General features: G+C 41.4%; 1 protein-coding gene across 1 annotated transcript; it reads left to right on the forward strand.

Moving 5' to 3' along the window:
- The first annotated feature begins 8,017 nt into the window (after positions 1 to 8,017).
- LOC133905682 (ubiquitin-activating enzyme E1 2) lies at positions 8,018 to 14,421 on the forward strand. Its single transcript, XM_062347446.1, has 7 exons — positions 8,018 to 8,158; positions 8,229 to 8,600; positions 9,960 to 10,177; positions 10,911 to 11,705; positions 11,794 to 12,662; positions 12,920 to 13,352; positions 13,539 to 14,421. The coding sequence occupies exons 2-7, from the start codon at positions 8,351 to 8,353 to the stop codon at positions 14,133 to 14,135; spliced, it is 3,162 nt and encodes a 1,053-aa protein (XP_062203430.1). The 5' UTR covers positions 8,018 to 8,158; positions 8,229 to 8,350; the 3' UTR covers positions 14,136 to 14,421.
- The last annotated feature ends 838 nt before the right edge of the window (positions 14,422 to 15,259 follow it).

Raw genomic sequence — 15,259 nt, forward strand, 5'->3', positions numbered from 1 at the left:
CAATGTCAGTTCGTTCTTATGGGTCGACACTGATAGTCTGAGCATCAGCGTCGATTCTTTGTTATGGACTGACACTGATAGTCTGTGACTATCAGTGCTAGTTCAAAAACCATCACTCATGATATTTTTGAGCCAGCACTGATGACCATTTCTATAGTAGTGGCTGAACATTCCTTTTCCTTTTCTCATTCCAAACTAACAATAATAGTCCCATAGAAATAGAAAATTGTTCCAGATAAACAAGTTTTGAATATTAAAATGGAGTAGGTATCATATTATATCAAAATATAATTGAAAAATAGCATATATCATCATGAAATAATACTAATCCTAAGCAAGAGCAATAGCGGTGGCCATCTCATTACCAAATGTATCCAATGACAATATACTTGATTGCAAAGTTGACCCATCGGATGCTACTTGAGAAATAGCATATATGTTATATCTTTCTGGGATGGTAAGAACATAGTTTGGATTTTGATCATAGTTGGCAAAGTCCAAGTCCTCACTCTCATGCTCACGTATAAAGTTGTGAAGCACCATAGTAGCAGCAACAATCATTTTTTGCTTCTTCATCGAATAGCTTGGCATCTTATAAAGAATTTATCACTTCATCTTTAACACTCCAAACGATTGTTCAATAACATTACATACAGATAAGTGCACTCAGTTAAATTTCTCCTTGCGGGTGTTTGGTTCCAAACCTCTATGCTACTCAGGTAAATAGTACCTTTCACCCTTGTATGGGCTAGGTATCCCTAGGATAGCCCACAACTACAACATAATATTTGCCTAATAGAACAAATCAAGTTATTTGTTGCTATAGTATTTAATTATAGAAGAAATTTTGAGGTATATAATTTTGGTACCTTGGGGAGGATGTGGGAAGTCTTGTACATCGACCATAATTGTATGGTATAGGACACTTGTGTCATGCAAAGGACTCGGTCTTTCCATTTGCATTGACACGATAAAGCTCTTTACCTCATCTTCATCCCCAGCTTCGCTCTCCTGACTACCAATATTGTTTATACCAGGACCTTGAGATGGGGGTTTGAGATGAACTTTCCTTATTGGAGACCAATGATTTTCACCATCATTGTTGGATTACTCAAGCAAGTTGGTACTAACAAAAGTAGCGGAAGGCATTTCCTAGGATGTTCAAAGAATAATACATACTTAAACAAAATATAAACAGATCACAAGCATCAACTTGGCAAAAGAGCTACTATGCATTTGGATTAGAAAGATGCGAGTTTGAACAACACTAGGCCATATCAATTTGCATCAATCAAAGGGGAGGAAACAAACCTTGCAAGGGAGGAGGAACTTCGACGGAGGGTGGCAACTAGAGGGTGGGTGATCTGGAGTAGCTGGAGGGCAAGCGACCTGGAGGGCGAGCTAGGCTGGCGCCGGCCTAGGGTGACGGTGGGCTAGGGCGCTGGGTCACCAGAGCTAGGTCACTCAAGACTCGAGAGGGGGAGGGGAAGGGAGGAGAATCGACTGGGAGAGGCGAGCAACCGAAGGGGTATTATCCCAATGGCAATGGTAGGTAATTTTTTCCCAACTCTACGAGGACATTGATAACAGCCTTTTGTGGAACATCCTTTTACCTGCTCCACAAAAATGTATTGCGAGGAAACTAGCTCCACAGAGCAGGCTGCTCAAAAAATATAGAACTACCCTGGATTTGAATGAAGCTCTGCCAAACAGCCTCTTAATTCCTTGATTTGTTTGCACATTTGGGATGTGCTTGGATTGGGATGGAAGATGTGTACAACGTTCGTTTTGCTATCACTTTTTATAGTAGTAACATTGTGCACTAGAAAAGCAGTTTGTAGTGTTAATTAAATCATGTGGCATGGTTAAAACTCGTGTTAGTATTAAAATACAATGTTAATTTAAACGCTGTGAGATACCAGCTGCCTCGATTACACCACAATTGCAGGTTAGTATTGAGATTTAAAATGGCACACATGCATACAAATCACATGTTTGATGCATGTACTACCAGTAGACAGATCAATATTGCCGAGTCATATTATCATAGCACTGGAACAGGCAAAGTTTTTTTTGTCAAAAGCAAGCAAAATCTAAATACTTAAAGTCATACTTCTGACAGAAGACATTGTCAAAAGGTTACAGTCTTAACTCCGAAGCCCATTATTTTATGAGGATTTGGCATCATTTGACAGAAGAGCTTGTTTTTGCCTCCTACTTTGCACCTTGGTACTTGGTAGTACCTAAAGCAAACAAACATGGTTGTCATTTTCAGCTAACAATAGTTCATAAACATAATTACTAGTACTGACATACATACATATATCTTACTAGTACTACATTTGTCTTACTGAAAATGCAAAGCAGATATGATATTCATTCTAAAAATAAAAGGCCGCAGCAAATATACGAGTTCTAGCTATTGACATCTACACCATAAGCTTTGGAAAAGGGAGAAAAAAGAGATGGCTCTAAAGAAATGTACTGTCTGTTCAATACAATTTAAAGACATCAGAATAGTTACCATTAGTAGTACAAGTTGAGTTGTACATCCTATCAGATGCAACAAGAAACAAAGTATGCTGGCCAGCATTAGCAGTCTCCTCTCAAAGTTTATTTTATATCTCGATCTCAAGACACATGTCACACACAAGTCACATATCAACACTTAAGAAAAGCAGGCACTTAAAAAATCTACTGAAACTGAAATGTGGACAGTTTGTTCTAATTTAGGCTTGGAATGAACACAACCCCAAAGCGATGCACACGAGATCCATACTAACTAATTTACAGCTAGGCAAAACTGATTACTGATAAAGCCATCACCAGCACATTAGTATGCAGGAATATTAAGCTACCCCTCCAGAACTAGGCAAAACATCAGCAAACAACACCCCGCAAGTGAGGAGGAGGATAGGAAGAAAAAAGGAGATGCAAGTACCAGCCAAATCAGGCTTGAGTTCCGGGTGTGGGGTGGCTTCGGTTTCGGGGGCACCCGCAGGTAGCAATGGATCGGGTCGGGTCCTCATGTGTTTTAAACTCGGTGGAGATGGGTTCGGATGTAAAAACTGCCCCACAGAGCCACCGAGTTGGGGCCTTGACTCGAGTCAGGTCCGAGTCGTATTTTACACCCCGCCGGTGCCACCGAAACCCGAGGCCACCCCACATCCCACAGCCCACAGTGCCACACCCACTCACCTAGCCACTCCAGTACTCCACGTCCCCATTCCCCACGTGCAATGACTGCGCCTAGATCCACAGATGGCCAGGATCAGACCTTAATCCACGCCAATCCATGGGCTGCCAAATGAGGCCTAAGAGGGAAATATATATATTCGGAGGAAATCTTTTGACAGACTTGGTGGGAAAAAGAGGACTACTGAGGTGCGTTGTGCTCAATTACGTGATTAACAAAGGAATAGGGGGCAAAAATCCAAAAATAGACAACATACATGAACATATTTACTAAAATAGATAACATATCGACGTATTTACAATTTTAGCATCGATATCGGCACATCATTTACTGGAAAACGATTTACGGTACACCGTACCCTAAAAATACGTGGGCCCGACTATATTCGGCATACCGTGTGCCGAATATGGCACTGTAGCATATATTCGACACACCATGTGATGAATATGAACCGTATTCGGCACACGAAATGCATATTCGGCACATGGTGTACCGAATATTATGACGGTGTGTTGTGATTTTCATATAATTGTCAACTTTTAATAAAATTTGTAATTTTTTGCTAATTTAAATGTAAATTTCAAAATTTCTAATATATCATGCATGCCGTCTCTAAGGCAGTAAGCAACCTTAACACTTAGAAATGCATCATCAAGAAATGTGGAATTTATTTGTTGATCAACTCTGCGTCTTCCGGGAACGTCTAATGCATAAGAGGAGTGTTCAAATCAATGTAAATAAGATAAGTAGGGTGACAAAATAGAAAATGATGAACTTAGATGTGGGATGCATACTGATCGGGCAACATCGTCATCCTTCTTTGCCTCATAGAGAAACCTAGCACAGAAGGATGGTAGGTTAGTTCGCACACCCCGAGATACATTTGACACCGTTCGTGCAAGACAGACCTAAGGTAGTCGGTGGTTACATGTAGCAGCAAAGCGGTCAACACAGAATAGAATGGTCTCGCATGTAATTTAGACACGGCTTGGATTAGGTTGCTCTATTTGAAGGATCATCCTTCCCTTCACACACAACCTGCAAGGAGGTATTTAGTGTTACATCGATCGTTGTAGGTGTCCATAAAAAGCCTATACTAAAAGATCATGTCATAAATGTATTGATTCTTAACTGCAACGTTCTTTCTCTGCACCAAAACACAAATCTCTTATTCTTTAATAAACATTAAACAAGTATTCAATATCATAATTATATGTAAAAATTCTTAATAAATAACTAATAAATAAAGTTATATGTCATAATTATTTGATAAATATTAAATAAATTAAAAGTAATTATATTAACAATACAGTGCATAAGACATAGTAGAGATAAATACAATAATATAGTGAATAATACATGTGTAAGCGTTTAACAGGTACTCAATGACAAGTACCCAATAACTGCACTGGCTACTCAACAACGACGACAACGCACATAATCCACAGGAGTGTAAGCGTCTAAAGGGTGTGTGGCCCTCATCCCAACAACCTACGCTAGCCCCTGCCACGTGTGCCTTTGCTCCTCATCATCATCGTCCTGCCCTGTTGGACCACATCGAATATGTATCCAGACCCGCTAACTCGACCCTGCATGTACCATGATAAAGGATCATCATACGGCAAAGGTATCCAATACTTGTATTGAGTAAGTAACGAGTTATCGTGGCAATTGAAAATCACGTATAATGGTTGTACCTGCTACCTTATGAAAATCAGTCTTCCCTTGTGGTTCTCATCGTACCGCAGCTGAAGAAGCTCGAAAAGACGAAGCTATGACAATAATCCCAAGCTTTATGGTTCAATAAAAAACAATGTAATTGAATTGATTAAATAACGTCAGTACTAATCTAAGTATTAATAAAAAATAACGCAAGTACTTAGTTTATCAACTTAATATTATTTACCAAACGTAATTGAACACATTAAATAATCTACTTACTCACTATTACTAATCTAAGTATTAATTACATACATAATCTAAGTCTCTAATTTATCAAATCTAATTGAATGGATTAAACAATCTACTTACTCTAATTATTATTACTAATTTAAGTATTAATTACATATATAATCTACGTACTTACTATAACTGATCTTACGCTGCTGAGGCTTCTCTCCTCACGCTGCTGGTTCTCCTCGCCTCGCGCTACGCTGCTGCTCTACGCTTGAGCTCCGTTGCTCGCCTCGCGCTGCGCTGCGTTGCTGCTTGTCGCCTCGCGCTGCCTCTGCTGCTCCTTCTCATCATGCACCTTATAGCGGGCAGCAAGTGACGCAGACAACACAAAAGGCAGCAGGCAACGCACTCAGCACAAAACGAGACGCACTCAACACCAACACAATCAGCTACGCCGAAAGCACCGACAACATAAAACAGGACGAGACCACGACGAGACGTGATGCGACAACGAGGCGACGACAGTCGAGTGTGCCGAATATGGTCAGGTCCACATATTTTCGGAGCACGGTGTACCGAAAATCATTTTTCGGTAAATGAGGTACCGAATATGAATGCTAAAATTGTAAATACGCTGATATGTTCTCTAATTCGATAAATACGTTCATATATGTTGTTTATTTTTGGATTTTTGCCAGAGATATGGGGGTTTGCAATCGGGCACCACGTGAGGTGTTCGTAGTCGCTTTAAAAAAAAACTTTGTGTGCATAGAGTTTTTCATACATGCTTCTAAAATTGCACACCTCTGTTATTAGGAACAAACTATCTAAAAGAACTTAAATATCTACTTCTAAATTACCTACGCATACCATTGTAACAAAATTAACCTAAATTGTTGTTGCCTTGTAACGTTCCATACACTTTACACCTGGACATTAGTTTAGGTCTTTTTCTTAGTTATGTCATGGCGTCCGGAGACATGCTAAATAATTGAAATATTATACCATAAATAGTTACATACGTATTAGGATATTGTGAACTTGAGGAAAAAGACAAGAACAATAACTTTAAAAAACTCTGATTTAGTAAAGAAATATGGTCAATATATGCACATCAATCACCTCTAAATTGTAAACCATAGACTCTATTATCTATATATTTTATAAAAAAAATTCTAACCCGTGGAGACGCTTGAGTTGGTTGTCTAGCGTAGCTAACCCGGGTTCGCCAAAAATAATTGGGCCCACATGTCATCTTAGATATTGGCCCACCATGACACCTCTAATTTCTGGAGAGGATAATTGGGTGGAGAATCATATTCTCCTTTCTTCTCCCCACTTTGCAAGGAAAGCACAGATGCGCCTCAGCCGCGAACTGAGCATAGTTTAGTTGATCAGAGTTTTTATGATGGAGCATGTTCACTCGGATTTGAGTTCTAGACTCGGCTCGTATGCTTGTATTTTCTTGAGATTAAATCCCAAGAGAAATAATACATACCTATGTGGGTGTGTTTAGCGATTAAAACACGTGCTCATGCTACATGAGGTTATACCTCTAATCTTGTTTAGACGAGTGCTAACATACGTGTGTGTAGGTGTGAGAGTGGTGTGCATGTGTGAGTGCATATATGCATCCGATTTATAATCTAAAAAAATGTGTCCCTGTCTATGTCAAATGGTCCTCAAAAACCTCAATATCCCACCTGTCATCGTAACAAAAAGAGAAGCCATGTCTGACTGCTTCTCTCTATCAGCCTAAAAAATACCAATACTTCAAGAAGGCACTAGATCCATATCGAATACTGTATCCGATACTGATACACGCTGAATACATATCAGTCAAGTATAAAAAAATAAGTATGTAAATTCTGGATACACAATTAAATACTTCTCGATACTTGGGGATGTAGCCCATCCATTTGCACCATCATAACCTAATAAGTTGCCTGCATTCTCATACACCTTCTCGCAGAACCGCCTATACGCCAGCCGTCGCCCGTGACGCCCTTCTAGCCGCATCCAACGGCGACGGTGAGTTCCTCTCCGGCTCTTCCTTTTTTCTCTTTCTTTCTTCCCCTTCCCTCTCTTATGTGATTTTACTATATGAGGATTATTTGACCGAGTAGTGTATGACTGATGTGTGATCTGTGATGTGCCATATACTCACATGTTGCTGAACTGTTGATGTTGTGATTGACCGCCTTCTTGTTCCTGTAATTACAGTGCTCTAAAATTTTCTTACTACACTGGATTTTAAGTTAATTAATTAATAAAATTTGACGGTGGATATAATTTATATATAGTGAAAACAGTTTTGCATGTTGTGAAGATGACAAAGCAAATTATTGTTGATACTGTATAATTTTTTAACTACCGTCTGTCATTATATGCAATTTATTGATGAATTAAATCTAAGCTTAGGCTTTGGTTTAATAGGATATATTGACAATAGTAGCCGCCAAACGATTCAGATAATATAAACATGTTATGCAAACTTATTACTACTTTTTTTAAAGTAAAATATATGTGCATATTAGATTTTCTAGAAAAATAACATATCACCGTATTCGTATCCATATCGGTCCGTCCGATACCTATACATGTATCTATATCGATATGATACCGTAGATATGATACCGATATAGTATCTGTATCGGTGTTGTCCAGCTACCAGCCTCCTCTCTCGTGTTTGATTTTCTCTTGCCCTCTAAATCCCAACTAAATCGAGCTAAATGGACCAACACGAGACACAACAATTTTGGCCTAACCTAGACATAATATGTCACAAGAGCCGACAAGGTGGATCGACACGGCCCGACACGATTGCTACCCTGCCTGTCCACCGATTGATCGTATCACGACTTGATTTAATATGATCTCTCACGATGACACGATTAGCCAGGACGGATGGTGTCCTAACCGGATCATGCCTAGGCGTGCCCATCACGGCCCGTGAGGCCCACTTGGCCAGGTGCCCAGGTCGGTTGCCCTCCGTCCTCAAAACCCTAGGTCAGATCAGAGCAGAGCAGAGTCGAGTCTCCTCGCTTGATTGGCTTCGAATCCAAGGTGAGTTCTTCCGCCCATTCCCCCCCTCGCTCATCGCGCTCCCCGTCTCACCACCACCCGATCCGTGCAGTCCCGCCGCTTTCCCAGCCTCTGCACGAGCTGGATCTGACGCGCCTCCCCTTGCCGTCCCTCGCCTCCCAAGTCCTCGCGTCGGCCGCCGTACTCGTGCTCCTCGGCAGCCTCCTACACTATATGCTTCCCCGGAAGCGGGGGTTCGTCGACGGCGAGGTCCAGGACTTGCACAACAAGGCCCCCCGCGCTGCCGCCCAGGAGGAGGAGGACGAGGAGGTCAACAAAGGCGACGCCATGACAGGAAGGGCGCCCGAGATCGACGAGGACCTCCACAGCCGCCAGCTCGCCGTCTACGGACGCGAGACCATGAAGCGACTCTTCGGCTCCAACGTTCTCGTCTCGGGACTCCAGGGACTCGGCGCCGAAATCGGTATGTGTGGCTCAAGCGCCCATGTATTCGTAATACGATTAATTAATTGTGTGCTATTTTTATTCCTTGCTCGATCTGATCTAGTCTAGTAGGAGTTTTTTTTTTTTTTTTGTCTTACTACCCATGCAGAAGTTGATTCTTTTCTTCCCGGTTAGTTTTTGTCGCCCGCTGATATGTTGATGTGCTTTAGGATTTCATACGCCGACTTACTGCCTCAATTCTCAACTCCTCTAGTTCATGTCCATCAGATCCAACATACTCGAAGCGCTCCTCTCATCCATAAAATTGAGCTTGTATATCTGCTAGTTTTAGGGCCTGTTTTGGATGAGGGGGTTCATTGAACTGGAGTTTTTTAATCAAACCCTAGGGATTTGGATCCCTAGGGATTTGGATCCCTAATCACCTTATGCAAACATGCCCTTAAGATAAAGTGGCGGGTTTTCTGCATTCTGCTCATCCTATTCCTGACTAAATTTGACTTCGTGTAGCTAACCTGAAACATCTGCTATGTTAGTCATGCCAAACTTGTTGCCCTGTTAGTTGCTATTGCGAGCTGATATTTGGTTTTGTTTCACAATGCCATATGCTGAATTACTGGCTAAGTTCTGCTGTTGGTATTGCTAGTTTGGTGAGGCACAGCGATACCCATTACATGGTCTTGTGTGATTTCCTGATTTATTTGAATATTTGATTCTTTAGTTCCCCTATGTGTGCTCTTATTATTGCGTGCAAACCATAAAATAGAAACTTCTGTCCCCCTAAGTTTCCTTTTGCTAGTGCTGTTCATCATTAGACATGATGCAGTTGTGGTATGTCTACAGTTTGCTGCTTTCTTTGTTCCTGTGACCCTCTAGCAGACTAGCAGTGTCCCTCACTTCTAAAACGTTAATATCTACACCTTGTGATGGGAAAGTTCAAGGCTTTCTGCCTTGCACATGAATGACATACTCTTGCAATAATTTCACTCTTAGTTTGGGTCCACAGTTCCAAGTTGACATCTTGAAGCTGCACCTTCACTGTAGTGCTGCTCAATTTGATCTCTTGTGTCATATCACCAAATGATTGAGCTGGTTTTATCGCCAAACGGTGGCTAACGTTGTTGCTTCTTTTATTCGTTGTGTGATGTGATGCTATTGGTAATTATCACAACCTGGATGCTTCAGACAAAATTAAAATTTACACCTGCTGTGGTATTGTATATATGCTTGTCATTCAATATATCATGTGTAGCCTGTAAATTTGGAATTAGTTTTGAGCAATTCAAATTACTCGATGCTGGACGCCCTTTTGCTTTACCTTTTCTTTTTTATTTCTTTTTCATATACATTCAATTTACTTAATGCTCATCTATTCCTGCAGCAAAGAACCTTGTCCTCGCGGGTGTGAAATCCGTAACGTTGCACGATGATGGCAATGTGGAGCTATGGGACTTATCAAGCAACTTTTTCCTCTCAGAGAAGGATGTTGGGCAAAACCGTGCTCAAGCATGCGTTGCTAAGCTACAAGAGCTTAACAATGCTGTAATTATCACTACCTTAACTGGTGATTTGACCAAGGAGCAGCTTTCTAACTTTCAGGTACATGAACATGAAATGGCATCTGACATGTATAAATGCGTGTACTGTCGAAATGTGTTTAGGATGAGCCATGCATACTGATTGCTGCTAGCTTCTAAAACTGCTTCATCAGCATGACTATTTGATATTGCTTAAAGCTAAGTCGCATTATAGGCCCTATAGTTGGTCTCCTCTATTGTTCCCTTACTTGCCTTATATTGGTCAGAAAGTAGCATTCTGTCTTTTCATGATTCTGAATTTCGTATTCGGCTATATTTACTGTATAAACCAAGTGAGAGTTGGCTTAGTACTGTTGATAGAATGCCTACCTTGTATTCCTAGGGCCAGAAGTCCTAGCTATATACATGTACAGATAGAAAAACTCCTGTCTATATATAAACACGTACTATCATCTCCAAAGTCATAACTCATAAGATTATTATATCGTGCCAACTGCTGCAAAGAAAAGTTAAGTAGAAAACAGCAAAAAAGTTTATCAGCGTGTGTAGACACACATTATCTGTTTAATTCACATTTTTTCGCATATATTCTACCATGGGAGCATGACCCACAAAGTGGTTTGTTTGTTGGTCAGGAGGATTGAAATTTTGAAGTCATGTTCCTGTTTCAAGATGATTTATCGATTTTTTTGTAATGTGCATTATGAATTGTGTTGATATATGCTTCTTGATTTAGACTGGGTAAAGATTTGCCTGCTTATTCTCAGAATAATAATTTCTTCATCAACTTACAGGCTGTGGTCTTTACTGATATCAGCTTAGAGAAAGCAGTTGAGTTTGATGACTACTGCCATAGCCACCAGCCACCAATAGCTTTCATTAAGTCTGAAGTTCGTGGTCTTTTTGGCAGTGTCTTTTGTGACTTTGGTCCTGAATTTACTGTTTTGGATGTTGATGGAGAGGAACCACATACAGGAATTGTTGCATCAATCAGCAATGATAACCCAGCACTTGTTTCTTGCGTGGATGATGAGCGTCTGGAGTTCCAGGATGGTGATCTAGTTATTTTTTCTGAAGTGCACGGAATGACTGAGCTAAATGATGGAAAACCAAGAAAGATTAAGAATGCTAGGCCTTATTCTTTTACTCTTGAAGAAGACACTACCTCATATGGCACTTACATTAGAGGTGGTATTGTCACACAGGTAAAGCCACCAAAGGTTCTTAAATTCAAATCCATGAAAGAGGCAATTAAGGAACCGGGAGAATTTCTGATGAGTGATTTCTCCAAATTCGACCGTCCTCCACTTTTGCATTTGGCTTTCCAAGCATTGGATAAGTTTAGGAATGGTTTGGGGCGATTCCCTATTGCTGGGTCAGCTGATGATGCACAAAAGCTGATTGATTTTGCTATTATTATTAATGAAACTCTTGGTGATAGCAAGCTTGAAGAAATTGACAAAAAGCTCCTGCACCATTTTGCAAGTGGTTCCAGGGCTGTTTTGAATCCTATGGCTGCAATGTTTGGAGGTATTGTAGGTCAGGAGGTTGTTAAAGCATGCTCAGGGAAATTCCATCCACTTTACCAGGTTATAACCCGTTGCCCTTTTATTGAATTTAATATTCTATTTGTTTGCAGAAAATTTATAATATTACTGTACCATCTTGATTCTGCAGTTCTTCTACTTTGATTCTGTTGAATCTCTCCCAGTTGAACCCTTGGAGCCTAGTGATTTGAAGCCAGAGAACAGTAGATATGATGCACAAATTAGTGTATTTGGGGCTAAGCTTCAAAATAAACTGGAAAAGGCAAAAGTCTTCATGGTTGGTTCTGGGGCACTTGGATGTGAATTCTTGAAGAACCTTGCACTAATGGGCATTTCTTGCAGTCATAATGGTAAGCTGACTGTGACAGATGATGATGTCATAGAAAAGAGCAATCTCAGTCGCCAGTTTCTCTTCCGTGACTGGAACATTGGGCAGCCCAAGTCCACAGTTGCTGCTACTGCTGCTATGGCAATTAATCCTAAGCTTAATGTCGAAGCCCTTCAAAACAGAGCAAGTCCTGAGACTGAAAATGTGTTTAATGATGCCTTTTGGGAGAGCTTGGATGCTGTTGTGAATGCCTTGGATAATGTGACTGCAAGAATGTACATTGACTCCAGATGTTTATATTTCCAGAAGCCACTTCTTGAATCGGGTACTCTGGGTGCTAAATGCAACACACAGATGGTCATACCTCACCTAACAGAAAACTATGGGGCGTCCAGAGATCCACCTGAAAAGCAGGCACCTATGTGCACCGTACATTCATTTCCTCATAATATTGATCACTGCCTAACGTGGGCAAGGTCTGAGTTTGAGGGTCTTCTTGAGAAAACTCCCACTGAAGTAAATGCTTTCCTGTCTAATCCTAGTGGATATGCAACTGCAGCAAGAACCGCTGGGGATGCACAGGCTAGGGATCAGCTTGAGCGTGTTATTGAATGCCTTGATAGGGAGAAGTGTGAGACATTCCAAGATTGTATTACCTGGGCCCGGCTTAAGTAAGTTGTGCACCCCCTCCTCTATCTCTCTTCACAATTGTTGCTTAATTGGTATAGTCCATCTCGGTGCTGTGTACACCTGCTTAGTTTCACATTTGTTTCATGTGTATTACAATGTGTGTCGAAGTTCTGAAATGTTGAAATACTGCAACAAAAGCCTTTGCCTTTTGATCATGCTATCTATTTCACAGCACTCCTGATGAAATAAAGATCTAATGTTGCTTGCTCTTCTGTTTTCTGTTGATGGTTTATATTAGGTTTGAGGATTATTTCTCCAACCGTGTGAAGCAGCTGACGTTCACATTCCCTGAAGATGCAATGACCAGCTCTGGCACTCCCTTCTGGTCTGCTCCTAAGCGGTTCCCACGACCTCTGGAGTTCTCGTCTACTGACCCAAGTCAGCTTAGCTTTTTGCTGGCTGCCTCGATATTAAGGGCAGAGACATTTGGAATACCCATACCCGATTGGGCGAAAAACCCAAAGAAACTAGCTGAAGCTGTCGACAAGGTCATTGTACCTGATTTCCAACCAAAACAGGGGGTTAAAATAGAGACAGATGAGAAGGCTACTAGCATATCCGCTGCATCTGTTGATGATGCTGCCGTCATTGAAGAGCTTATTGCAAAGTTGGAAGCAATTTCTAAAACATTGCCACCAGGATTCCACATGAACCCAATACAGTTTGAGAAGGTCAGTATGTCCAATTAATCACTTCTAAAACTTCAATGCTTTATTCTGAAGAGTTTTCTTACACTCATGTACTGTAGCTTTATTAAATGTGTAATTTCTTCTAGCTGTTTTCTTGGGTATCCATGTCTCTAAAATGAAGAATCATCTTAAGATTCAGAATGGCTGAGCTATTATTTTTATATGCAGGATGATGATACCAATTTCCATATGGACTTGATTGCTGGCTTTGCTAACATGCGGGCGAGGAACTACAGCATCCCTGAAGTTGACAAGCTGAAGGCAAAGTTTATAGCGGGCAGGATCATCCCAGCCATTGCCACGTCAACCGCAATGGCCACAGGCCTTGTCTGCCTAGAGCTTTACAAAGTCCTTGCTGGTGGGCACAAGGTTGAAGACTACCGGAACACATTTGCAAACCTTGCAATCCCCCTCTTCTCTATGGCGGAGCCTGTCCCACCCAAGACCATCAAGCACCAAGATATGTCATGGACCGTCTGGGACCGCTGGACTATAACTGGCAACATCACGCTAAAGGAGCTCCTGGAATGGCTTAAGGAGAAGGGCTTGAACGCATACAGCATATCTTGCGGCACCTCGCTTCTGTACAACTCCATGTTCCCCAGGCACAAGGAACGGCTGGACAAGAAGGTGGTGGATGTGGCCAGGGAGGTGGCCAAGATGGAGGTGCCCTCATATCGGCGCCATCTAGATGTTGTGGTGGCCTGCGAGGATGACGATGACAATGACGTTGACATCCCACTGGTATCAATTTACTTTCGGTGAGGAGGGGCTCGCTGCCCATTTACATGATCTTGTGTTTTATCTTGTCAGGAGGGTGTATAAGTTGCACCAGCGACTATGAACTAGGTGGGGTTTAAGTCACACGCTACCGATTTCTCGTGCTACCATCTGGGTAGAGCTCGTGCTGAATCGTTATGGAGATTTGGTGTCACAACTATGAAATTTTTTTAAGCATACAATGTTGGTAGTCGATGCATGATACTGTCATCACCGAATATTGTCGTCTTAATTGGTACTTGGATGTATGTACCGGTTTGAGGTGTAATCATATTCTGCTTGCGATCTCTATGATGTGAATCGTAAGGGCTTTGTTCCAGCCTCCAGGGAGTCTCATCTTTGTGTTCGCGGCATCTTGTGCACCCCAGACCTAAAAAATCGTAGGGGCTGATCTTATAAAGGGTTTGCATGAGGATGTGATGTGCATGGCCAGGCAATCGGTCCTCATGCGTACAGGACATTGATAACGCTCAGCTGTTGAGCTGTGTAGTTGCGTTGTCTGAATGCTTTCCTCGACTGACCCCATCATGCATGAAGGTGACCATGCCTAAGTTGTCATGAGATGCACGTGCATTTGTTTCTAATGTTACAAGTTGCTGCAACTAATATTGGCTTGCCGACAGGCACAACAGTTTGGTCAATTGAAAGGCTTGAAATTCTACGAGGTGCTCGGAAGAAGGGGGAAAAGAGAGAGGATAGCTTGCTGCATATATAGGCACATCGACGAAGCCATGTTGGCCCTCCATGGTGTACATGCACCAGGGTAAAAAATAGTGAAATATTATTTGAGAATTTATGTGTTGCTGTAAAATACGATAAGGTGGTGCACCAGAACATTTTTACTCTAGCTTCGCCGCTGTATAGGCACAACAAAAGGTTTCAAACGTAAGAAGTATAAAAGTAAAGGGGGTGATGCGAGAATCGAACTCGCTATCTCTCGCACCCAAAGCAATAATCATACCAGTAGACCAAACACCTTTGCTGACAAGACACTGAAATAAAACATATTACTAGGATGCAACACGCTGGTTTACAAAGATTTTCCTCTCTCCATATATACTTATATATATATATATACATTGTGTAATGACCTTTCACGATCGATCCAT

The sequence above is a fragment of the Phragmites australis genome, chromosome 23 (assembly GCF_958298935.1).
Source record: "Phragmites australis chromosome 23, lpPhrAust1.1, whole genome shotgun sequence".
In the NCBI taxonomy this organism is placed as follows: domain Eukaryota; kingdom Viridiplantae; phylum Streptophyta; class Magnoliopsida; order Poales; family Poaceae; genus Phragmites; species Phragmites australis.